This window comes from Adiantum capillus-veneris, chromosome 24 (assembly GCF_014529385.1).
Source record: "Adiantum capillus-veneris isolate H3 chromosome 24, ASM1452938v2, whole genome shotgun sequence".
In the NCBI taxonomy this organism is placed as follows: domain Eukaryota; kingdom Viridiplantae; phylum Streptophyta; class Polypodiopsida; order Polypodiales; family Pteridaceae; genus Adiantum; species Adiantum capillus-veneris.
The window spans coordinates 92,355,727-92,382,389 of record NC_140954.1 but is presented as its reverse complement, the minus strand read 5'-3'; the positions used below and the strand labels follow the sequence as shown (position 1 = coordinate 92,382,389).

Below are 26,663 nucleotides of genomic sequence, written 5' to 3'. Positions count from 1 at the left end.
ACATGTGATAAGAGCAGTATATGAGGCTACATTTGGAACACCCATGTATAAGGCTTGCACTCCTCTTGAAGAAGACAAAGAAATCGTTCTGAAAAAGCTAGGGCCATCGATTGTGATTGATGTTGAGGATGAATCCACACATAGATTAGAGTACAATGCAAAAACACGTGACTGCACATCACGTGGAAGGCCTAGGAAGATCATTTTCATGGAGGATTTAGGGGTAGCAAATGGGAGTGATAATTCTAAAGACAAGGCAAAGGTTTGTGTTTTGGAATGAAAGGTCAATGAAGCTATGTGGGAAATTAGAAGAACTCCAGTCGATACCCGTGTAACCTGTAGTGGCTCCCCTAGTAATGGAAAAAGATGTGGACAAAATATACTGGCATGTAGTAAAGGGACTCCTACACCTTCTTTTGAGGGGTATAGAAAACATCCAAATGGGCTACTCAAGCGATGGTTTTGGTTCTATCCCAACCATGTTATTCATTATCAATGATTTGGTTGGTGATCTAGGAACAAATCTTATAGATGAAGAAATTGAGATTTTGCTTGACAAAGGATTTCAAGTGGAGTTAGTTGGAAAGGAACAATTGGGTGCAACAACAATGCGGAATCCTCTGAGGGGCGGAGGTGATTCCTCTACTGCTTCAACAAAACAGGTAAGAGTGGTTCAATACTAAGAGTTGGCATAAGAGTCAAATTTTGTACTTCCATTTCAGAGGAGGCAGCAAAGAAAATTGGTTTGATTCTTTGTTCAAAGGCTAAGGTGATTGAAAATTAATTGTAGACAATGCACAGGAAGTCTTCAAGGTGGAGTCTCATGCAGGAGATGGACATGTGGGGGTGTATGAGGTGCACATCAAGGATGTTATTGCACATATTTGGATTTCACCGATAGGGAGGCCAAGAAGAAATCTTATTTGGCTTGTAAGCACTTGTACTTTATTTTCTTGAGAGTGCTTGGAGTGAGCCAAAATGAAAACATGTTCATACATCAACCTATGCTAGGCAAAGTAGACGTCTACAATGCTCTTAGTCATGAATGCACATATTCCAACCTAGAGTAAAGCCCTATGTTTGGATAATTTTGTGACATCTTTTCCACCATGTGTTGAATTCAACGAAGTTGATTTGGATTGTTTTGGTATTGGACCACTGGTGAATATGTTTTGGATTATCTTGTCTAACAATCATTCTTTCTCTCCACTTATTAGCATTAATCTTGGTGTAAATTTTTTTTGGCGTATACTTGTCCTTTGTGTGTGTGTGTGTGTGTGTGTGTGTCAGAGAGAGAGACAGAGAGAGAGGGAGGGAGGGAGGGAGGGAGGGAGAGATCACAATATGTGATCAACTTGTGTTAAATATTTGAAAGAGTGTGTACATGTTTAATGATTTGAGTGTGTTTTTTGTCCTTGATATATGTGTGCTCGCCAAGAAAAGAAATATATGTGTGTGTGTGTGTGTGTGTGTCTGAGAGAGAGAGAGAGAGAGAGAGAGAGAGAGAGAGAGAGAGAGAGAGAGAGAGAGAGGAGAAAAAGAGGGAGATTTGTGAATGATGGATGTTTGATCGAGGTGTGTTCAACAAGGAAAAATTTCTCAGAGAGAGAGAGAGAGAGAGAGAGAGAGAGAGAGAGAGAGAGAGAGAGAGAGAGAGAGAGAGCATGTGTATAGAGCACATGTGTATGAGTGTATATGAGTGAGATAGAGAATATCTTCGGTTATAGCATTATCCTCTCGAAAAAGATTATGATATTTGAAAGAGTGTGTGTGTGTGCAATGATTCGGGTCAAATTATGAGCTTGTATGAGTGTACATGAAAGAGGAAAAAAAAGAGGGAGATTTTTAAAAGATGGATATTTGATCAAGGTGTGTTCACCAAGGGAACAATTGTGTGTGTGTGTGTGTGTGTGTGTGAGAGAGAGAGAGAGAGAGAGAGAGAGAGAGAGAGAGAGAGAGAGAGAGAGAGGACAAGGCCGAGGGAGAGTCAAGAGAGAAAAAGAAGGAGCGGATCTCAACTATGAAGCGTTGAGAGAGGAAAGGAATATTTTTGGAATTCACTCACAGTAAAAAAGTGCTCGTCGAAAAATGCTCGCCAAAAAATATTCTCTTGTTTTAGGATTGAATCTAGATGTTCCCATTTCTTCTTAGTATTGGTACTATAAAGTTGGATATCTTTGAGATCACTTTCCATTTGGAAACCATTTTCAAGGGATTTTTAAAGTGAAGCTGAAAGAGGAATGTACTTTCTCCTCCAACACATATATACATTCTTGAAGTTTCTTGGGTAGCTTGTCTTTGAGAGCTATCTTGCCGCTATTGTAACCTTCACTGCTTGGAAATCTGGTGTTAATATGGCAAGTAAGCAACCCTTAAAAATCTAAACAAGGATGACGAGTATGATCAATTTAGTCATGAAGATTCAGAACATGAAGACAACACCACCAATTTTAGTTGTGATAGTGAGGGTGATGTTTATTTTGCTTCTTGAAGTAGAAAAGAATGAGAATAAAGAGGTAATGTAGGTCTCCCACAGAAGGATTAAAATCCTACAATGAGGGATCTAAGGTGGGTAGTTAATGTTTGAAAACTCTCAAAAGTGTCACATGACATACTCCTTTTCCAGGTTGAATTGCAATGTGAACTCAAGTCCTTAGGATCATCACACCTGCACGTGTTTTTTAGACCAAGGGTGATTTTTAGCATACAAAGTACTTGACCCCAACTCAATTCTCAACACTATCACTCGGTCATGCATTGATGTACTTAATAGGTAGCACAATATAATAAGGCCATAGCCAAGCTAATAACAACATTGGGATTCCAGAAGCTCCCCCTTGGTTTTGGAAGATATCCACAACACCAAGTTGCTGATTGCTTCTAGAAGATCTCCATAGCCGGTGCCTTTAGCAAAAAAAAGAGAGAGAGAGAGAGAGAGAGAGAGAGAGAGAGAGAGAGAGAGAGAGAGAGAGAGAGAGAGAGAGAGAGAGAGAGAGAGAGAGAGAGAGAGCGTATCCAAAATTCTCCCCTCGTTTTGATTTGTTCTTTGTCAAGGGGGACATATTCCCCTACTCTCTCTATCTCAATCTATATTAGTTTGAATCTTGATAAGATTCCAATTGCAAGCAATGTTGTGCTTGCAAGGAACTAAAAGTTTCATGTATCGTGTGTAAATTGAACTTGTTACTCTTGCAAGCAAGATAGACCATTTACCAAGATATAGTGTGCAATCATTTACTCTCTTTGTTGTAGGGTAAGGCTATGGTCACGCGAGGCTAAGTTTCCAGTTGAAACGCCCGACCACCTCTGACAACGTCGCAGGTGCCACCGGCAAAGTTGTGTCACTATGCCAAAAGAGGCACAGTTTTCAAACTATGCCGGTGCGTTGCCGATCAACTCAAGCCATCTCTCACTTGCTGCCCCTCGTTCCCTCTCTCTCTCTCTCTACCCGCTGCTGCCCGTCATATTCTGCGCGTCGTACCTGCCACGATCAAACCCGATCGAGGCTTATTGATAACTAAGCCTCGCATGACCATGCCCTAATATCTCTCGCTTCTGATTCTAACATGTACAGAACTGTTATCTAGCAATCATGGTTTTAATTTCTGAGAGTGTTCTTCCACTTTGTTATCTAGTTGGCATCAACAATATCAATAAACACTCACATTTAATGGTTCAATAGTTGCATGCACTGCCACACGAAGAATTCTAATTGCGCATGTGCTACTACCACATTTGGGAGATTAACATTAGTGCCCATGGAACTGGACGATCCATTCCACCAAGCAATTTACTTGCTGCAATACCATTTGCCAACACATCTCCAAGTTCTAATACTTAAGAAGTACATGTACTTATGGGTGGAGAAACAAGGCTCGCAACTTGACGATAGCGATTGGCTCATAGCATAATATCACAACAATTTTTGGATCCTTTACTATGCTACATGGAACGAAGGTAGTGTAAAGATACATATAAAGGTTGACCGTCTACGTCAATGTCCCTCAAAAGGGCACCTTCTATTATTCATATGCATATTGGCGAAGTTACATATCCTAAGGGAGATCGATTTCCTCTTTCACAAAGCTCATCCTCAAGAAATCATCGACATACCAACACTTATAAAAAGCCATTGTAACTATGAAGAGCTCACACTCGCAACAACCGTCAACTTTGTTTACGAGTAACAAAAGCTTGCATTCTGTACACTTTCCCTATGCGCTTTTCACTTTCAAACGGCAAGCCATTTCTTATTCCCTGTGATCCGGTCCCTAATACTACCTGTTCACAAGGCGCTACCCCCGCCTCGAAAAAGTGTTTTTAGCAATGAGAAAAGGCGATATAAACCATGTGTTAGATAAACCTTGCTTGTCTTCCTTTCTATTGAATTTCACTGCGTTGTCTACCATCCACATCCCTCCCATTTCTGCTCAGCATGTTAAAACTTTTCCCATCTACCTTCCACCTCGCATTGCCAGAGTAGCGACTTCCTTCCACCCCTCATTTCCAGAACAGCGAGTTCCTCTCACCTTCACCTTCGTTTGGCCGTTCATTTCGCTCACTAAAATCCTTCGCCTTTTCCAATCCTAACCGGGGTAAATGGTGTGGATAGCGTGCATTTTTAACCTTATACTATACTATAGTATATACTTATCAAGGAGCCAAACCCAGAACCTCACCCGCATGTGCACAGGAGGTGGCTATGGGGATGAAGCTTGTAAATCTTTCCCATAAAGGCAGTTGAGAAGTAATACAGGCAAGGGCGACATGATTGCAGCTTCCTTTCACAGCGATTGCCATCGCTCTTCTCCAGCTACCCCTAGTTTCTCGTACAATCTCGCCAGAAGACCGAGAACAAGCAATCTGGTCAGAAGACAACCCCAAAGTGATTTGAGCACTTTGGTTTGCTCCAATACTGGGCAATTCCGTTTGTCACTATGCCATGGCTCGTCCTACGTCCAGGCCAGTGCAAATGATAATGCAGAAGGGTCACAGCAAGACGACAATGATTTGCAGAGTGAAAAGGATGACAAATTTGAAAGCAAGGGTTGGCAAGAACTTCTTACGTCAGTTAAAAGTGCATTAGTATCAGGAACCCATCGTTACATGCATAGATTTCACGAGGAGTTGAGGACAGATGCAGGTCAAGAGTTGGAGGCTATTCGGAAAGTGTATCTGGTATGCCTTGCATTTCTTGAAAAAAGACGGCAACAGTTGATGCCTTTATTTCTTGCCATGGCAAATGAACTCGTCGTCCAGGCAAGGCATTCTAGTGACATCTTCAAGCAACGAACTTGGCCACAGTTCATGTCATGGAACCGTCTTGAACTATGGAAGGTACTCAAAGAGTTGTCTAGCCTTGTTGCATAGAATTCCTTGTTTGTGTGCATCGATGATATATGTTGCAATTGGCAGGTTCTTTGGAATATGCCATTTTTAATTTTTCTGCATACTTTTTTGCCCCCTTTTTCAGTCACCCTTCATGCCAATGATTGACACATGATATTGTGCTATAGGCAATCTCTACACCTAAAGGAGGATGTGGTGCCAATGAAGTGCTTCTTTGTCACTACTTTTTATGTCGAGCACTGTACTGGAGGGGTGCAAGCCACTACGGGGGTGGATACTTTACTTTGTTTTTATGTATGTGAGCTTTAAACGAAGCCCTTTTTATGAGATGTGTCACTAAGTGATGACATGGCATTGCTGTACGAACATCTGACCTGACAACAATATGGATGCTAAACTGGCAGCAGAGGGATGACGACTTTGCAGCATTGTACGGACAATGACATGGCTTGCTGTATGGATAGTTTATGATTGTGGATGTATTTAGTTTCAGATCCCAACTCGGTAGCATTTAGAAAATTAAACTTAAATGCTTCTAAAACATGTTGCTTTTTGACAATAAGAGCTCTAAATTTGTGGCCATTGTGCTAGTTGTTGCAGACACAAAGAAAATGATCTTTAGCAAACTGAAGCATCTGCTTTGTGCACTCGTCAACCTGTTGTCGACGTTGCATCTCCAAAAGTTCATACTGTGTAGGCCGAGGTGGCGTGTACTCATCTTCTGCTAAGTCGCTTGAATTTGCCGTATTGCCTCCTCCCGCCTCAACGGTTGCAGAAGAGGTCGATTGATTCTTTTCGAAATCCATAGGTGTCGCGAGAAAAGGGATGGGATTTCCCTGTAGAAGAGAAATCGGCCGTGCTCTGATACCATTGTAACAAACTTGGACATCCCAAGTCTAGATTCTGTCGCGACACAACATAGCTTCTTAAAAAACAATTCACAATTTAAGAGAGAGAGTCGACATGTCCCGGTGTAGTTCCGTGCCAAGAGAGATTGGCCCCAAAGACTGGCCCTTTCGGTATTTCTTATATATTAATCTTTGAGCAAAGTACAACTTCCCGTTGGTGCTCGCTCTCAGACTCCGCCTCCAGATGCTCTGAGAAGTGAGCCCCCTTGGGTCACTTACAAGGGATGCTAAAAGCAGAGCCCCAAAAGCATGAAACTCAAAAGCAATTCAATCCCAAAAGCAAATGGTCTTCCAAAAGTTGTCAAAAGCACCAACGCCAGTTGCGGAAATCCGTAGAGTCAAGCCACGCCAGCAGCCAACGTAAAACGGGGAAGTCCGTACATTCTGCCACGCGAGCATTGTCAGAGTAGAAACCGGAAATCCGTATTGTATTAATCTTTGAGCAAAGTACAACTTCCCGCGGGTGCTCGCTCTCAGACTCTGCCTCCAGATGCTTTGAGAAGTGAGCCCCCTTGGGTCACTTATAAAGATTACAAGGGATGCTAAAAGCAGAGCCCCAAAAGCATGAAACTCAAAATCAATTCAATCCCAAAAGCAACTGGTTTTCCAAAAGTTGTCAAAAGCACCAGCGCCATTTGCAGAAATCCGTAGAGTCAGGCCACGTGAGCAGCCAGCGTAAAACGTGGAAGTCCGTACATTTTGCCTCGCGAGCACTGTCAGCGCAGACACCGGAAATCCGTATTGTTCTGCCACGTGGCACTCTGCCCCGTCAGCCTGTCCGTGCAGCTCTGTCCGCGTCAGCAGAGGCTGCCACGTCATCCGTTTGTGACACTAGTGGCTGGACGCATCTGTGTACCCTGTTCTTCTCAATCCTCTGTGTGACATGAACAGGTAATTGAATTAGTACCGCCTGCTATTGTGAACTGGCCGGTTATATAATTCGTACAAACTCGGATGTTTATGTGGAAGACCCCTCTAGAGATTTAAGGTTTACTTGAGTTGAGGGATGAACTTCTGCAGCATTTTACTCTATTAACCAGTACATCGGTAACATCTGAATGAGTTTGATTCAGACGAGGATGTGATGACTAGTGGAATCAAGTTTTGTCTTTTTACAGGTATGCCAAATGATTGATGCTTGAGCGTGATTGCATGAAGCAATCTTTATTAATGTGTTCTCTTAGTTTGGGTTTGCTAGCTGTAATTGCGGACATTTACTCTCTCATGAGGGAGCCTATGTAACAAATCGATGACATGGCAGTAGAGTCGTATGGACTGGATGATGACATGGCTGAGTTGTGTGGACAACCAGTGCAAATTATGGCGAATCTCATAGGCTGTACAAACTGCGTTGCTGATGTAACAGTTTACGCAGATGCCTTTGTTTGCAAAGTTGTCACAATGCTTGTATGTTATGAGTTTTTTTTAGAGTTGCGTTGGGAGTTGCTTTTAGCAATTGCGAGTATGAATAAGAGGCTTAGTGCCAGCTGTAATGTGGATTGTGAGAGTGGTCCCTGAGCAAAGGACCTTGTACACTTTGCTTGAATTAACACAGTTAAAGAATTACTATTTGGGGGGCCAATCTTCTCCGAGGGGAATGCCACACATTCCTTGCAGTTCCTCTTATGTGTAGTGTTTGAGAGTTTCAGTCGTCTTTCAAGTCAGATTCAGTCTTTCACCGCCCCGGCTTATGGTACCAACCGGTTACTTCCTAAGTGTGCCAGGGTTGCAAGGGATGAAGCGATTTTTTTTTGTTTTGTTGTAGCCTTGGTGATCCTATTTTTTACTGTATTCATGTCTTGGTTTTTCTTGTTTTGGTTGGTCTTTGGGCCTTGTGGGGTCAAACAGCCCCCTAGCACACGTATGCATTGTGGGGGTTCACTCTCTGCTCTATCATCAGTGGACATCTGTGATCACTCTGTGTGTGTGTAGCGGGTGCCCAGACCCTCTGTTGTATTGTGGGGGCTCACTCTCTGCTCTATCATCAATGGACATTTGTGATCACTCTGCATGTGTGTAGCGGGTGCCCAGGCCCTCTGTTGTATCAGCAGTCAACATTTGTGAGCACTCTTGATCATAGACAGCCTGCAGGCTTGTGTACACAGAGGAATGCTACATACACTGATGGACGGGGGAGCATGGGGAAGCCTTTGGTCTCTATGATCTCGCGGTTTATTAGAGCCAAGGCTTCAGTACCACGTGACATTATCCGAGCAGAGCTAGCTGCCCCCCACTAGTGGTTGAGGCGTTTACCAGATCAGTCTCCTTTATACACCACCTGTGGGACCTTCCTAGAGACAGATATGCCCGCCTAGCACTTGAGTCCTCTCGACAGTTAGCTATGCAGCATGTTGTATGGGGAGATGACTTCATGGTTTCAGACACATGGGTTCAACATGGACAGCTTGCCCCCCTTCTAATACTCACTGGATGCACCCTCTCTGACTCTTACACAGTGTGAGATCACCAGGCTAATCCGCCAGGACTTGAGTCAGCTAAACACGAGGACTTGGATACAGCTGGCACAAGAGCTGGGCATGAAGATGGCTTTCTACAGAGAGCATCTTCTCCAGCTTACGGAGGACGGATTTGTGACAAGACCCAGATACATGAACACCCACTTGTCTCATGGGATACGATGTGCTATCGGCCAGATACGCACATATTCACACCAGCTTCGGGTCGAGACTGGGGGATACAGTGGAGTGCAAGTAGCGGCCAGGACATACCCCGTATGCCACATGCCACTGCCCAGTCTACTATGAGATACGAGACCGCTTCCACTGCCTGTCCAGAGAGGGCTTTGGACCACTCTCTAGAGTCATGGGGTACGAGGACCAAAGATGCCTGGGATTTTTTTTGCTCGGGTTGCGCAGACACAGAGAGAGAGAGAGAGAGCCTCATGAGAGAAGAGGCTAGCCAGTCCCAGAGACGGATCACAGACTTCTTTAGAGCAAACACTGGACAATCGTAGGAGCTACTACCATAGCAGAGCCCACATTCTCCTCACACCAGAGGCAAGCTGATTGACCGAGCGACCGAGTTAGGGAGATCCAGGTGGCCGCAACTGCGGAGGACTACACAACTTTGAAGGAGGCCGTGTTAGAGGATTTGGATCACTTTGGACCGACATGCACGACATCCGGTCAGACTATTGTCCATGAGGAGATTGATGAGACCCGCCAGGGACCGACGATGATCTCCTGTGATTTAGCCCTCTCTGAGGATACTTAGATTGTGTTGTCTTGACAGGATTCTATAGTAGTACCCCCCCTTTTTTCCCACCCTTTTTATTTTTGTTACTCAGACCTTGTATCAGATTCACCACATTGTAACTTTCTGGTCTCATAGGTCACTTTGGCCTTTTGAAGACGTTAATTCTCTCTCTCTCTCTCTCTCTCTCTCTCTCTCTCTCTCTCTCTCCACAACATCGATGGAGGCTGCAACAAAGGACTCTGGTCACTTTGGCCCGACATGGGACCCTTTTTTTGAAGTTGCAAATGACCGGACATTGCGTGGTCAGTGTGAAACGGCCGACGGCCGAGAGTTTCACCCGCAGTTGGGAAGGGCAGGTCACCACGAGTTGGTCAGGCTAATCGGCACTGGAATCCGAGCAATAAAAGGGTGTCTAGACTCAGTTCAAAGTCATTTAGGCCCCTCGCGACACTTATAAGTTGGTGGGTACTAGGGAATTAACTCAAAAGAGGCAAATTGGACACATGGCGGCTCCAGATGCATTTGCCAGATTTGCATGAAGAGGGGGCGCCCATTTCAAGAGAGGGGGCTGATTTCACCCCATAATTGAGTGCTACTGTGTGTGTGAGTAGTGGGTGCAGGTGCTCACAGCTTTAATGTTCTCCCTTGCTCTATGTAGCGCGATGATTTGCTCTCACGCATCTCTCTCTCCTTTGCACACATGGTAATGCCCCACTAGTTGGGCTTTTCAGATTACCATGTACAGTTATGGGGGTTTTATGCACGTTTGCCAAGGCAAGAGCCTTCTGTACAGAAACCGGATTAGCTAATTGCTAATCCCCTTCAGGTACGCACAGTTCCATCGCGAAGGAATGCGAAAACGGAGAGTTTTCTCGTGTAAAAACTCGTCCGATTTGAAAGGGAACTGTCCCATTGCGTGCGGGAGCACCTGAGACACGCGTAGGCGTGCTCGCTCCGCTCGAAACGGTCCAAAACAGAGAATTACAGCCTACTGTGTTTTTCTGCAGGTTTAGGGTTTTGCACCTAAACTGTAGGGAATTGCCAGGGGAGCCTCGGAAAGGCCTTGGGATGCATGTACAGGGCAGTAGGCACCTAAAAGTGGCAAAACAGAAAATTACATCATGCTGAAATTGACCTGCAGCTCACTAGAAAGCTTCCATACCGCAAGGGAAAGTGTCCTTGACGTGTACTTTTGACCTACAGGGATATTTGCGACGTTATGTTTGCGAAATTGGGTCAAAAACCTGCAATTACAGCCATGGACAGGTTTGGACAGCTTTGTGAGGGCTAGGTGCAAGGGTTTGGATCGTTTATTTGTCAGGAGAGCCTCGGGAAAGCATTGGGTGCTTGTATAGGCCATTTTGGAGAGATTTCTTGCGAGGAATCTCGTCCAGTTCAAGGGGCAAGTGACCCTACAGGTGCGAGAGCTCGAGGGCTACCCAGAAAAGTGATCGGCACGCGGATCGGAGCGCAAAACAAAGAATTCAGCGAGTTGCAATTTCTCACCAGGTTTTGCAAAGCGCTCTAAAATGCGTGGAAAGTCAATGTTTGCTTGGGATTTTGTCCGTGGGGACTTCTACTGTGGTTATGTTACCGAAATCGGGTTGGCGTATAGGAATTTCAGCCCGATAAAAGTGGGACATCTTGTGGAAGTTTACAGGTTTTTCTCAAGTATAATAAGAATAAAGAAATACCGAAAGGGACGCCAATCTTTGGGGCCAACAAGGTGTTCTGTTTGCTTGGTAGCGCTCTAGTTGCCGGGCCGTGGTTTGTCTTGAAGTGTTGAATTCCAGTGTCACAGGCTTATTCGTGAAGTTCCTCTGTGTGTCTAAAGTAAAGTAAAGAATTTCGGGTGAAAGCCAACGCCTACTGTCCCACCACGGGCCGGTTTCAAGGTTCCATTTCCGGGATATCAATCACTTTTTCCTCAAAGAGTGAGCCTCGGTTGTTTTGGGTAAAGACACAGAGTACAGTAACTTGGAATTACACTATGGCTGATAGGACAGATGACACCAGGGAAGAGGGTTACTCTTCACAGGATAGATAGGAAATTCCGCATGTTTGCCCTGCCAAAAAGTAGTCAAATTACGGCTGATTTTTTGCTGCGTTTTTAGGGTTTGCAAGTATGAACCAAGATGAGATAGGGAGAGGTCTCATGGTGGTAGATTGGCCACTAGATCTCCTGCGGGAGTGATGTGGGTCTGCCAGGTGACGCTGCTTGCCGATTCTCTGAGGCGATTGCTTGGATTCTTTGACGCATCGCTAAATCATCTTGAAATTTGAGCTTACTTGGTCGTGGGTGGTACGTCACAGTGTCGTGGAATTATGCTCGTTTGTGGAGGCAAGAGCCTTTTGCACACATAAAAGTTAAGGGACAGGTTGCAAAGATGCTACTTGGTGAAGTTCAAGAACTCTCCACCTATGGATGCAAAGTGGATGGAAGAGCATAAACTGTCAGAGTCACCAATTGTATTGCAGCTTTACCTTGAGGCCTTTGGGTTACAGCCTATGTATGCCCCAACCCAACGTTTGCAAAGGAGGGGTAATGATAGAGCTAGCACATCAAATGTACTCATGGATTCAGTGCAATAGCAGTGTACAGTTTGACAAAAGTATGAAGGTCTCATTAAGTCATTTGTACACATGTTTTGACAGTATTTCTTGCGGATACATGCGAAGATAAAAGGGTGCTTACCACACAAGATCATCTATGGTATGTATATGGCACGCAATCGAGGACGTTTGCGATTTTAAGAGGGTGGTATGTCACGAGGACGTGGCAATTGCTAACTTGAGTAGTTGTGATTTTGTTTAATTTTTGGGACCCTCTTTTTGAAGTTGCAAATGACCAGACATTGCATGGTCAGTGTGAAACGGCCAATGGCCGAGAGTTTCACCTGCAGTCGGGAAGGGCAGGACGTGGCAATTGCTAACTTGAGTTGTTGGTTTCTTTCCGATGATTTGTGTTTAATTTTTGGGACCCTCTTTTTGAAGTTGCAAATGATCGGACATTGCATGGTCAGTGTGAAACGGCCAATGGCCGAGAGTTTCACCCGTAGTTGGGAAGGGCAGGTCACCACGAGTTGGTCGGGCTAATCGGCATTGGAATCCGAGCAATAAAAGGGTGTCTAGGCTGAGTTCAAAGTCATTTAGGCCCCTCGCGACACTTATAAGTTGGTGGATACTAGGGAATTAACTCAAAAGAGGCAAACTGGACACATGGCGGCTCGAGATGCATTTGCCAGATTTGCATGAAGATGGGGCGCCCATTTCAAGAGAGGGGGCTGATTTCAGCCCATAAGTGAGTGCTACTGTGTGTGTGAGTAGTAGGTGCAGGTGCTCAGCTTTAATGGAAAGCTTGACTTCTCCCTTGCTCTATGTAGTGCGATGATTTGCTCTCGCGCATCTCTCTCTCCCCTTTGCACATATGGTAATGCCCCACTAGTTGGGCTTCTCAGATGACCATGTACAATTATGGGGGTTTTATGCGCGTTTGCCAAGGCAAGAGCCTTGTGTACAGGAACCGGATTAGCTAATTGCTAACCCTTCAGGTACGCACAGTTCCCATCGCGAAGGAATGCGAAAACGGAGAGTTTTCTCGCGTGAAAACTCGTCCGATTTGAAAGGGAACTGTCCCATTGCGTGCGGGAGCACCTGAGACACGTGCAGGCGTGCTCGCTCCGCTCGAAACAGTCCAAAACAGAGAATTACAGCCTTCTGTATTTATCTGCAGGTTTAGGGTTTTGCACCTAAACTGTAGGGAATTGCCAGGGGAGCCTCGGAAAGGCCTTGGGATGCGTGTACAGGGCAGTAGGCACCTAAAAGTGGCAAAACAGAAAATTACAGCATGCTGAAATTGACCTGCAGCTCACTGGAAAGCTTCCATACCGCAAGGGAAAGTGTCCTTGACGTGTACTTTTGACCTATAGGGATATTTGCGCCGTTATGTTGGCGAAATTGGGTCAAAAACCTGCAATTACAGCCATGGACAGGTTTGGACAGCTTGGTGAGGGCTAGGTGCAAGGGTTCGGATCGTTTATTTGTCAAGGGAGCCTCAGGAAAGCATTGGGTGCTTGTACAGGCCATTTTGGAGAGATTTCCCGCGAGGAATCTTGTCTAATTCAAGGGGCAAGTGACCCTACAGGTGGAGCGCAAAACAAAGAATTCAGCGAGCTGCAATTTCTCGCCAGGTTTTGCAAAGCGCTCTAAAGTGCGTGGAAAGTCAATGTTTGCTTGGGATTTTGTTCATGGGGACTTCTACTGTGGTCATGTTGCCGAAATCGGCTTGGAGTAGAGGAATTTCAGCCCGATAAAAGTGGGACATCTTGTGGAAGTTTATAGGTTTTTCTCAAGTATAATAAGAATAAAGAAATACTGAAAGGGGGCGCGAGTCTTTGGGGCCAACAGGGTGTCGTTGTCTGCTTGGTAGCGCTCTAGCTGCCGGGCCGTGGTTTGTCTTGAAATGTTGAATTCCATCACAGGCTTATTCGTGAAGTTCCTCTGTGTGTCTAAAGTAAAAGTAAAGAATTTCGAGTGAAAGCCAACGCCTACCGTCGCACCATGGGCCGGTTTCAGAGAGACATTATTCGATGTGTGTGAGGATAAAAAATCTATCAATTTTTTGAGACTGCCTTTGTGCATGGCTTAAAAGATCCCCGAACGGGTGGCTTGAGGTTAATTGGTCAAAAGGGGGCAAAAAAGAAAACATCAACTCGTTTCACGCGTTTTGTCGAAACGTTTTGGTCGTTTCGCGGTTTTGTGGTTTTAGAGGGCTGAAACGGGTTTTTATGTCACTATGCGCCCGGTCAGACTACTGATCATGGAGGAGATTCATGAGATCCGTTAACGACCAATTCTGGATCTCGTGTGATTTAGCTCTATTGAGAATTGTACACCTTGCTCATTCACTACTTCCAAACCGCCCCCCCCCCCCCCCCCCCGACCCCCTTAACTCATATCCTACATAGTCTCATTTCAATACTTTCTTTTTACTTTTGGTACTCACGCATTGTATCAGATTCACTGCGTTGTAACTTTTTGGTCTCATAGTGTCACGTGACACATCTAACCCTATGTGTACGTGGACAAGCTACTTCATGGCAAGGGTTCAATTCAGTTCAGTCAGCCTAGATTAGGAAGTGTTCTGGCACTTTTGTGAGTCTGTACGCAGACCATGCATGTCTAGACACTTAGATTAGATGCATAGCCTCTGGTTGCACACAGCATGATCATCAGATTTCCATCAGAACCCATGAAGAGCATTTTTACAGTGCATAGACCTATTTTCCCTAGTTTTGACATTTTTCACTTATTATTTTTAAGTGACTTTTGTTGGGAACTGGGTAGGGCAAATTCAGTAAGTGATTGTATAAGAAAAACCTAGCGTTAGCAATTTTGGCAGAAGAGGCGGCAGGAACCCGGTGTTCATCAGGCAACTTCTCAGCAAGACCCCCCAAGACAAAAGACCTAGCGTTTTTGCAGATGCAGAGCTAACGTTTTTCAGCAAGATAGAAGCGTGGCATTTTTGCACAGCAGAACAGCCTCGGCGACAATACGACACAGCAGATCAGTCCTAACATTAGCAGTGTCCATAGCAGACAGCAGATTTCCCTAGCGTTAGCAGAATTCCACAGCATGACAGAAATCAGCCCTAGCGTTTTTGGTTTGCAGATCAGCCCCTAACGTTTTGCAGATTCATCGCGACAGGACATCAAGAAGCACTAGCGTTTTCAGTTTTCAGCAGTCAGGCATCACAGTAGTAGTCCCAAACCTCGCAGATCTCACCTTTCCGTAGCAGATCCTCGCTGCACGGTCAGATCCAGCGTAGTTTGCAGATTCAGCCCGGAAAACGTAGATTTCAGCATGTGCGTTTTCAGCGCATGGTCGTCATATCGTCGTCATCGACATAGAGTCAGAATTCGCAGATTTTAGCCATTAGCATTTCAAATTTCAGCCCGTCTCGTTGTCGTCCTCATCGTCGGCAAGTCCAAAGCATTGTAGAGTTTTGTGCAATCAATAGTAGACCGCTCTCGCCATAGAGAGTGGGGCCTTCGGAGGAGGGTTTGACAACATTCTGGTGTCGTATTCTTCTCTCTCTATCTCTCAGTCTCAGCACCTTCATTCACAGTGTACACTTTGTTTGTGTCCATTGCACTCTCTCACTAAAGGAACGGAAGGCTTTCCCTTCCGTAAGTAAAAGGAACCTTGAGCACAGTTCGGAGCACTCATCTTGAGCAAAGTTCAACATTCACTTCCGTTGCACCTTACATTGGTATCAGGCTTTGGCAGTGTTCTGTATCACTCAAGGAAAGAACCACAAGAACCACATAATTTTTTTTGCTTGTTGTGGTCGCACTTAACCCAAGTCCTCTTGGGCGTGTCGATTCCTAATCGTGTTTTTGAAGAGTGACAGGAAACCCAAGAAAGAAGGGCTTGTCCAGCCTCCCCTTGTGTCTCTTTTTACTCATTGAGAGCGGACCGTGCACTTAGCGGACGGCCAATCGACGTGAGGTGGGAAAAAGCAACCTTGGTGTGAGCGCAAGGCCGCCAAGGGGTGCACCCGCGGAAAAGAGAAGAACTCGGGTGAAGAGAAGATCCTTCTCTAACACAGATTGCAAGCGAAAGAAGAACTTGAAGAACCTGAAGAACCTCAAGACCCTCAAGAACCACAAGAACCCAAGTTTCTCGTGAACTTAAGAACCCAAGACTTCAGTGGATGGTCATCACTCGAAGTGGGATGGATACTTCACATGGAGGTGGTGAGCATGGGAGTGGCGAAGAAGAGTTTTCCCCACCTGGAGGTTTTTCTGACCCTCCCTCTTTCCCATCTACGGCAAGGATTGCACTAACTCCTATGGAGGAGTTGAAGCAGTTGTTTATGGACAGGAAGTTAGCACGCAAAAAAGAAAGGCAGCTATTGAGCATGAGCAAGCGCGCTTGGCGGCCGAAGAAAGAAGGGCAGCCATAGATCGTGAATACGATGAAAGAGTGGCAGCCATAGAGCGAAAGTACGAGCAAGCATGCTTGGAAGCCAAAGAAAAACAAGCAAAATTTGATCGCGAGAACAAAGCAAGAGAAGCAGAATTTGAACGCGAGAATAAAGCAAGAAAAGAGAAGAGCGACCAACACATGAAAGAGTTCTTGCGACTCTTTTCTATTGTGCAGGCGCAGTTTGAACAGAATCGGGAGAAGGAGACTCTCTCTGTCTCTTCTTCTCCCAAGCTTGACACACATGATTTGCATGATTATGATAAGCATGATGATTTGAATGACAATGATAAGCATGATGAATTGCGTGATAATGACAAGCATGATGGATTGCATGATAATGACAAGCATGATGATTTGCATGAAGATGATGTGATTGTTCATAAGGATGATGTGTTAGTTGATACTTTTTCTAGTGAAGCTAACCTCATTGTAGATTCGATCAATCACGAAGAATCGATCTTGGCTCTCGAGTCGAGGTCTACAGAACCCCCTCATGAAGAACCGTCTTGGCTCTCGAGCCTAGGTCCACAGAACCCTCTCAAGAAGTCTTATGTGTTCGAATGATCAGTCAGCACGCATTGTTCGAGTGTTTCATTCGTGATGCTTTCCTGTATTTTAGTCACCGTCCTTATGTGATCCCTTTTCATAGGCATGACATATTGTACGATGAGCACGATTCACTCATGAATGAGCACGGATGTATGCGGATTACTCATGAAAAGATGAAATGTTTGCATTCAAGAAATTCACATTCCATGTCTCTTCTTTGGCATGACACAGTTTCCGAAAGAACACAAGAAAGATTGAGCATCAAGCATCGGCATTTCCATTGTGATTTGCCACAGTTGATTGATTTAGATCAGAAAGACAAGTTTCGACCCCATTGTTTGTGTGTGTGTTTAATGAACGGTTTGGCACTCCGTCACTTTGTTCGTCTACATTGCTTGCACAGTTTTTCCAAAAGAATAGTCTTTTTCCAGTCACTTTACATGGAATGGGTATGTTCATGTTTTTGTGTTGGAAGTGGTTTCAGGAATTTACATCCTCGGAGATTCTTGAAGAAGGTAGATGCATGACTATGGACGAAGTTGAAGCATTGAAGGAGCCACATATGACTTTGTGTCGCTTTCGGCATGGCCCAAAGAAGCAAGTGTTGCAAACCTTTATGAAGTTCAAGTATCGCATGACCCACACATCAGAGTGGGCTGGCGAAGAGTCCTTTCCAGGATTCCAGATGCTGTTGGCGATCTCCCTCGACGCCATACAGTTCGGTATCAGTACCTGAAAGCGCAAAGCAGAAGGTACCGGTAGGTGCGCGTCGCAATGTAGTGCAGGATTGGGGCAAGAAGCAAGAGGCGGAGTGCAGCAGAGAGGAAGCGCTAGGGATCGAAGCAGGGGGAGAGAGAGAGCTCTTGTTTTTGGGGAAAACTCAATAAGTGAGTTTTGGGTTTCCCACTTTTATTATAAATGACTTTAAAAAATGTGTTCAGGTTCCTGGACAAAGTATAAAAATGTACAAAAAGGGGTTATTTAGGCCTTTAACCCAACAACCTCCCACTTAAAGGCATAAATGACGTTTTTAAGTTAACCAACTCCCACCATCTGTATGCAATGCTCATGTTGAGCCTTATCAAGACTCTTGGTGAGAACATCTGCAGGGTTATCCTGTGTATGGATCTTAGTCAAGGTGACTAGACCATCCTCCAATACCTGTCGTATGAAGTGGTACCACACATCTATGTGTTTGGTACGCGCATTAAACATGGCAATTTTGGCTAAATAGACAGCACTCTGGCTATCACAACCCAACACGGGTGTATGAGCAGGCATGCCAAGTTCTTTTGCAAGTCTGCCCAACCAAATGGCCTCTTTTGAAGCTTCTGTGGCTGAAATATATCCAGCCTCAGTAGTACTCAATGCCACAATTTTCTGTAACCTAGAACACCAAGAGACTGCACCACCAGCAATGGCAAATACATATCCATTGGTAGATTTCCCGGTATCCATGTCGCTTGCCATGTCTGCATCACAATATCCTTGCAACTTTAAGTCACTTTTGCCATAACAGATACACTTTGATTGTGTACCTTTCAAATATCTCAGAATGCATTTGACAGCTTCCCAATGCGCTTTGCCAGGATTCGACATGTATCGACTAACAACTCCCACTGCATAAGCAATGTCAGGACGAGTAGCAACCATAGCATACATAAGAGAACCACAAGCTGATGCATAAGGGATTCCCTTCATTGCTTTCAATGCCACCTCATCCTTTGGGCAATCTGCTTTGCTAAGCTTAGTGTATGGAGGTAAAGGTATCCCAAGAGACTTAGCATCAACCATATTAAATCTATCAAGTACTTTTGCAATGTACCTTTCTTGAGATAAAAACAACAATTTAAGCTTTCTATCTCTTTTAATACGCATGCCCAAAATATGCTCTGCATCACCCAAATCCTTCATAGCAAATGCTGAATTTAGCTTACGTTTCAGAGCATCAAGATTAGTCTTATGTTTCCTGGCAAGCAGCATGTCATCAACATAAAGAACAAGTATGATGGGACTACCATCTTCATCCCTTTTTGTATACAAACAATGATATGCATGGCTGCGTTTAAAGCCTTGAGACAGCATAAAAGTGTCAAACTTCTTATACCACTGTGGTGATGATTGTCTCAAACCATACAGAGCCCTTTTCAGTTTGCATACAAGTTCCTCGCATGTAGGAACTATAAACCTTCAGGTTGTTTCATTTATATGTCCTCTTCAATGTCACCATGCAAAAACGTTGTTTTTACATCCATTTGATTCAATTCCAAATCAAGCACCGCAACGAGAGCAAAAAGGACACGTAAAGTTGTAAGCTTTACATCAGGAGAAAAAATCTCTTGAAAATCAATTCCTTCTTTCTGTGCATATCCTTTTGCAACCAATCTTGCCTTGTACTTTGGTTTTTCATCCACTATCTTAATCTTGTATACCCATTTGGTAGGAAGTGCCTTTCTCCCTTTAGGCAATGGCACAAGATTCCAAGTATCATTTGCATACAAGGATTTCATTTCCTCTTGCATCACAAGCTCCCACTTACTGCTTGACTCACATGATTTGGCCTCTTTATATGTAAGAGGTTCACCCTCATCTGTCAACATTACATGATCCAAAGAGGGGTTAAATCTCTGCGGTTGCCTTCTCAAACGAGTTGACCTGCGTACCCAATGATCTACATTCTTAGGCAACGGTTCTACATCATAAGACAACTCATTTTCAGCTCTATCATGCTGCTGAAAATCATTTTCAGCCAATTCAGTTGGCTGTCTATCCTCATTAGGAGCAACAAAATCATGTCCTACCTCTTCTGGCTCAAGGTTAACCGGTTGATTATCAATTTCAGCTTGTGGTAATGCATCATGAGGCTCTTTTTCAACATCAATGGGTGGCATGGAAGGTTGAAATTTGATTGTTTTCTTGTCAACATCAGATTTTGTAGCATTCTTAAGCAATTTTGCCTCATTGAACACTACATTTCGGCTGCGTATTACCTTTCTAAACTGTGGAAGACTCCTTTAATGGACTTCTTATCAAGCTTTGTTCTCAAGTCATTGCGTACACGAACAAAAGCTTCGCTGCCAAATACTCTCAAATGATCATAAGAGGCAGGTTTGCCAGACCAAACCTCCTCTGGAATGTCATTTTTCAGCGTACTATTAGGAGAGCGATTGCAAATATGAACTGTAGTTTTCAATGCCTCCCCCCAAAACTCTTGGGAAAGATTAGCGGTGGACAACATGCAAAGCACTCTCTCGCATAAAGTACGATTATACCTCTCAGCCACACCATTAGAAGGCTGTCAACTCCCTTTTAATCCTATTTTCATCACAAAAACGCTGAAATTCAGTAGATACATACTCTCCTCCATTATCAGATCTGAGACATTTAAGCTTGGTACTCTTTTGCGTAGTGACAAAAGAATGAAACTTCTTAAAAGCATTAAAAGTCTCACTCTTACTTTTCAACAAATGCACCCATCCTTTCCTAGTACAGTCATCAATGAATGTAACAAAATACAATGCACCACCAAAAGACTTAACAGGCATAGTGCATACATCGGAGTGAATAAAATCAAGAGGATTAGCTTTGCGAGAGACACCAGAGTAATAAGAAGATTTCTTTTGCTTTCCATAAAGACAATCGTTACAAAATTCCGAGTTTTTGCCTTTTACATCAACCCTCTTTAGAGAGGAAAGCATATCAATACCCTTTTGGCTCATATGGCCAAGTCTCTTATGCCACAATTCCGTGTGTGAAGCAACTTCAGCAACAACAAGAAACTTGCCAGGCAAAGCTTTGCATCGAAGATAGTACAAAGTACCTCTTTTAGACCCTTTTGCAACAAGCATAGAGCCCTTAAGCAACTTCCATGATCCCCCAGCAAAGATGATAGTATAACCATGTGCATCTAAGTGGCCAATAGATAGCAAACTTTTCTTAATACCTAGTACAAACCTGACATCATTCAACACAAGCTCTTGACCATTGTTAAGAGCCAAACACATAGTACCCATTTCCTCAATATTACAAGCAAAATTATCACCAAGGTACACCTTGCCATAATTGCCTGCAGCATATGTAGCAAAACACTCCAAAGATGGAGTCACATGGAATGAAGCACCAGAATCCACTTTCCATGATTGGGATAGGCCATCATTAGCACCGAGCAATGCATCAATGACATTTTTCTTCGAGATAAGCATGTCTTCTGCATTAGCTATCACCAAATCTGAGGGGCATGAAGCCGCAACCAAGATTTCCTCAACGTCTGACAACTCCTCAATGACTACACAAGAGGATACATTTGCATTCTCAGTATCCCTGGAAGAATCACCTGCTGATTTTTCCCCTTTCTTCTGTATCTTTCTTCTTCTTATCTTGCGTTTTCTTCTTCCTTTCCTGCTCTTTCTTGAAATACTTGCAATCGAGTTTCTTGTGACCCTTTCTACCACATTGATAACAAGTAACATCTTTATCCTTTGTTTTGCTCTTACTTCTATTTTGAGTCATGTTGTCCGCATCACGCTTTTGTTTTCTACCTCTTGCATTGTAGGCAGAACTGCCACCTTCCCCACTAGACTTGCGTCTAATCTCTTCATTGAGAATAGATTCTCTCACACCGTCATACGTGAGGGTGGAACTGTTGCTCAAAGAGACAACCAAGGTTTCCCAAGTATCTGGCAATGTCATAAGCAAGAAAATAGCTTTCAGCTTATCATCGAATTGCTGAAGCCCACTGTCTTGCAACTGACTCAACACACCTGTAAAAGCACTCAAATGCTCAGAAGCTGACTTCGAGTCATCAAGCTGCATATTCACCAACTTTCGCATCAAATGCACCTGGTTCACAGGCGTGGTGTTTTCATAATTGGACTTAAGCTTTTGCCATATTGCATAAGCACAGCCCAAACGCTTGATGTCCGTCAAAATGTCATCATTGATAGTCATTTTGATGTAAGCCATAGCCTTCTTATTCAACCTGGCCCACTCTTCGTCAGACAAACCTGGCGGCTTATTCTCTTCCAATGCATCTTCACAATCCTTTGAGAAAAGGATAACTTGCATGCGTTCTTGCCAGAGGTCGAAGCCTTGACCATTGAACTGTTTGATTTCCATCAAACTTTTAGTGTTAGATGCGGAAGAGGAAAAAGCCATTTTAATTCAACCACAAGTGTGTATACAAGAGAGATGCAATAGGCTGAAAATTTCAGCAAATAGGAGCAACCACAAGACTTTGCATACGATAGACCACGATTTCTTTATATGAAACTGTTCAAATCTGAAATTTCAGCTGAAAAGTGCAATTTCAAGCACTTATACTCAGCTTTTCACTCAATTTGTCGCGACAAACATCAATACATGTGATCCCACAACTTTGGTAAACTTGCGTATTGCTGTTTTGACCTGTTATAACTTGTAAATCACCAGTTTTGATCTAAAAACAGTCTGTTTTGGGCCGTTTTGACAGTTTGTGTGACCTTTTCGACTCCGGAAGCAAGGGGCTTCTTCGCGATGGAAGGGAAATTGATCGCGGGAGAGCAATTTTAACTCGTTGTCTAGCAGACTGTGCAGGGCTGTTTTGAAACCCTAGGGCTCTGATACCAGTTGAAAGCGCGAAGCAGAAGGTACCGGTAGGTGCGCGTCGTGATGTAGTGCAGGATTGGGGCAAGAAGCAGGAGGCGGAGTGCAGCAGAGAGGAAGCGCTAGGGATCGAAGCAGGGAGAGAGAGAGAGAGAGCTCACGTTTTTGGGGAAAACTCAATAAGTGAGTTTTGGGTTTTCCCACTTTTATTATAAGTGACTTTAAAAAAATGTGTCCAGGTTCATATTGAACCTGGACAAAGTATAAAAATGTACAAAAAGGAGTTATTTAGGCCTTTAACCCAACAATACCTCACTTTGAAAAGGAGGGGATGTCATGTGACACATCTAACCCTATGTGTACGTGGACAAGCTACTTCATGGCAAGGGTTCAGTTCAGTTGAGTCAGCCTAGGTTAGGACGTGTTTTGGCACTTTGTGAGTCTGTTCGCAGACCGTGCATGTCCAGACACTTAGATTAGATACATATCCTCCGGTTGCACACAACACGATTATCAGATTTCCGTCATAACCCATTAGGAGCATTTTTACAGTGCATAGACCTATTTTCCCTATTTTTGACATTTTTCACTTATTATTTTTAAGTGACTTTTGTCGAGAACTGGGTAGGGCAAATTCAGTAAGTGACTATATAAGAAAAACCTAGCGCTAGCAATTCTGACAGAAGAGGCAGCAGGAACCCGGTGCTCATCAGACAACTTCTCAGCAAGATCCCCCAAGACAGAAGACCTAGCGTTTTTGCAGATGCAGAGCTAGCGTTTTTCAGCAAGACAGAAGCCTGGCGTTTTTGCACAGCAGAACAGCTTCGGCGACAATACGACACAACAGATCAACCCTAGCATTAGCAAATTCCACAGCAGACAACAGATTTCCCTAGCGTTAGCAGAATTCCACAGCATGATAGAAATCAGCCCTAAGCGTTTTTGGTTTGCAGATCAGCCCCTAGCGTTTTGCAGATTCATCGCGACAGGATATCAAGAAGCACCAGCGTTTTCAGTTTTCAGCAGTCGGGCATCGCAATAGTAGTCGCAAACCTCGCAGATCTCACCTTCTTGCAATAGATCCTCGCCGCACGGTCAAATCCAGCGTAGTTTGCAGATTCAGCCCGGAAAACGCAGATGTCAGCATCTGCGTTTTCAGCGCGTCATTGTCGTCATTGACATCGTCACCGACATAGAGTCAGAATTCAGCAGATAAAGATTTGCAGATTTCAGCCATTAGCATTTTCAGATTTCAGCCCGTCTCGTCGTCCTCATCGTCGTCGACATCATCGGCAAGTCCAAAGCATTGTAGAGTTTTGTGCAATCAATAGTAGACTGCTCTCGCCATAGAGAGTGGGTCCTTCGGAGGAGGGTTTGACAACATTTTGGTGTCGTATTCTTCTCTCTCTATCTCTCAGTCTCAGCACATTCATTCACAGTGTTCACCACTTTGTTTGTGTCCATTGCACTCTCTCACTAAAGGAACAGAAGGCTTTCCCTTCCGTAAGTAAAAGGAACCTTGAGCACATTTCGGAGCACTCATCTTGAGCAAAGTTCAAAATTCACTTCCGCCGCACCTTACACATAGGTCATTTTGACCTTTTGAAGACGTTAATAGAACATTTCATTTCATTTCATCCCCTCCCCCCCCCCCCCCCCCCCCCCCGCTTTTCTCTTTGGTGTTTTCTCTCCTTCTGTCTATGCTCTTGTGATTTGACATATTATTATCTGTTTTCTCTCCCTCTTTCGCACACAGTTAATAATAAGTCAGATTTAAACTTTTAAAATTAGAACAAACTTCTGGAATGGGCTATGAGTGGATAAGATGGTGATAAGAGATGAGAAGGAAAAGTTTGAGAGTTCTTAAGGTGTTGAGTTTGGTTAAATTTGTACCTTAAAGTTTCTAATTTGTTACCACACTTTCAGGACGTTCGGAAATGGGATGCACAGCGATATGTTGCCATACTTGTATACTCGTTATTTGTGGCATCATGTCTACGTGCAGTAGATATCATTCTTTTCAGACCACAAAGGATCAGGCAATTAACAAATGCATACATGGAGGCAATTATCCCAGATCCGTCTCCTCAGAATGTCAAAAAGTAAGTGCCTCCGTTACTTGCGATGTTGTACGATTAAGTATGGACCCTGGGGACTGATAGCTAGGCTAGATATATGCCACGTTTTTATTTGATGATTCTTTGAACTCTTCACACACAATTTTAAGCGTGATGTCCTTACTTTAATTACTGGGGTGTCGTAAATGCAAGGTAATATGAGATCACTGCATTTCCAAACAGTCTGTTTCCTTAGCTTCTTCCTGTATGATTTTGGTTTATGTTTGTAATGGTTATAGAACTTTTCTGCTCACTCCGTCCTTTTGTTAGCTAGTGCTAAATTCTAGACTGGCTGCAGTCAAATCAAGCCGTTAGTGATTTCTTGTCGTGAGAATACTGCAGGGTACGCAAAGCAAAGTGGAGAAAGAGGATGCCTGAGGGTCTGAAAATGCAGCGCTTTGTTTATGATGAGAATGGTGAGCCGATTCATGATTTATCATATGTTGGCGAAAATCCATGGGAGGAGAGCAAAGAAGAGACGACCATTCCAAACGTAGATGATCTTATCGACAAAAATCCGGATCTTACAGTAGAGCAAAAGGCAGAGTTGAGGGATATGGCAGCAGAAATTGCTGAGGTGGAAAATACAAGAAAAGAGACCAGGGGTAAGCTAGCTTTAAGTACACAAAGCTCCATTACCCTGTGAGTATGCCTCATAATTGGTGTCGCTTCCTGCAGCAAAGATGTCCTGGCAAGAACGACTTCAAGAGTGGGATAAGATGCTTAGGCTGGAGGATTTGAAAGATTATGTTCTGGCAAGGAATAGTGACTTCGTAATTAAAGTGAATTTGGATGAAGTAAAAAAAAGTCTAAACAAAAACAAAGGCAAACAGAATGATCATAGGCCACCTATTGCACATTTAGTATCAAATAGGTGGTGGCAGTACAGACCAAAGCTGCCATATTTGTACTTTATTTCCAAGCTGCGTCGTTTCGAGGTATGTGTAACCCCTGGCATATTTTGTGTCTAAGCACTTTTTCTCTTCAGATTTGACATTGTTTTGTGTGCGTATACAATCTGCACTGCAAGGTTTTTACTTTCTTGTTAGATATCTTGGCAGGTAGAGTCAGCTGTATATACCTCAGACACAAAGAGGTTGTATGTCAGAATGAAGGAAGGCTTCCCTTCAGAGTATATTGTATGTTGTCTTGGTATCTTCTCATTTTCTCATTGATGTATGCAATACCTTATGTATATGACTGTTGTGCAGGTTGATATTCCAGTTGATCCTTGCTTACATGAGTTGATGAAAAGCTGCGAGGTAGACATAGATATGATTGGAAGAAGTGAGTGGTCGTATTATTCAAGGGCATTCATTGTCTTGGCTCCAAGTGTGTTATTCCTGCTTCAAGTCAAGCATTTTTCAAATCGTGCTATGGAAATGACTTCTGAAAGAATACTTGATCTTTTGAAGATGGATCGTGAACACCTGATACTGGTGACAATCTTCACTTAAAATTGTGGCAGTCTGTTCGATTGATGCAAGATTTCTTTTGCTCTAATGCTGTTCATGCTTTTTTTCCCCAGCCTGAAGATGCAGCTCAAAAAGCAAAGTCAGAATACAAAGATGTTATAGTGGGAGATAAAATATGGAAAGTGCTGGAAGAGATAATGGGGTATATGCGAGAACCTATGAGATACTACAGCAAAGGAATCGTTCTACCGAGAGTAAGTCATTTTTCTCTTTGATACACATAGTCTATGCTCACTATGGGCATCAATGCAGTGCCACCACGAAACGCTTCAGCCCCAAAACGTTTCACCTATAGGTGTTTCAGTCAGACGTTTCAACAAGTCCCTCGTGAGGGTTGAAACATTTCGTGGGAAACACCCCATTTCAGGTGTATTTATGTATGTACACACACATGCCCATATATACGTGTATATGTATGTATTTTATGTATGTGTGCATAAGTGTGTGCACACACACAATATATGTATGTATGTATGTAT

At 43.8% G+C, this 26,663-nt stretch overlaps 1 protein-coding gene across 3 annotated transcripts in view; it reads left to right on the top strand.

Moving 5' to 3' along the window:
- The first annotated feature begins 4,416 nt into the window (after nt 1-4,416).
- The window catches only part of FTSH12 (FTSH protease 12), a 67,545-nt gene continuing 45,298 nt past the window's right edge, over nt 4,417-26,663 (top strand). For 2 of the 3 annotated variants that reach the window (XM_086497927.1, XM_086497926.1), the window contains exons 1-7: nt 4,417-5,337; nt 24,519-24,694; nt 25,052-25,314; nt 25,388-25,647; nt 25,771-25,848; nt 25,921-26,148; nt 26,238-26,378. In XM_086497927.1, coding sequence (XP_086354053.1) covers nt 4,768-5,337; nt 24,519-24,694; nt 25,052-25,314; nt 25,388-25,647; nt 25,771-25,848; nt 25,921-26,148; nt 26,238-26,378 — 1,716 coding nt within the window. In that variant the 5' untranslated portion in view covers nt 4,417-4,767. The remainder of the gene's footprint in view (nt 5,338-24,518; nt 24,695-25,051; nt 25,315-25,387; nt 25,648-25,770; nt 25,849-25,920; nt 26,149-26,237; nt 26,379-26,663) is intronic. The other variant, XM_086497925.1, reaches the window with a different exon arrangement.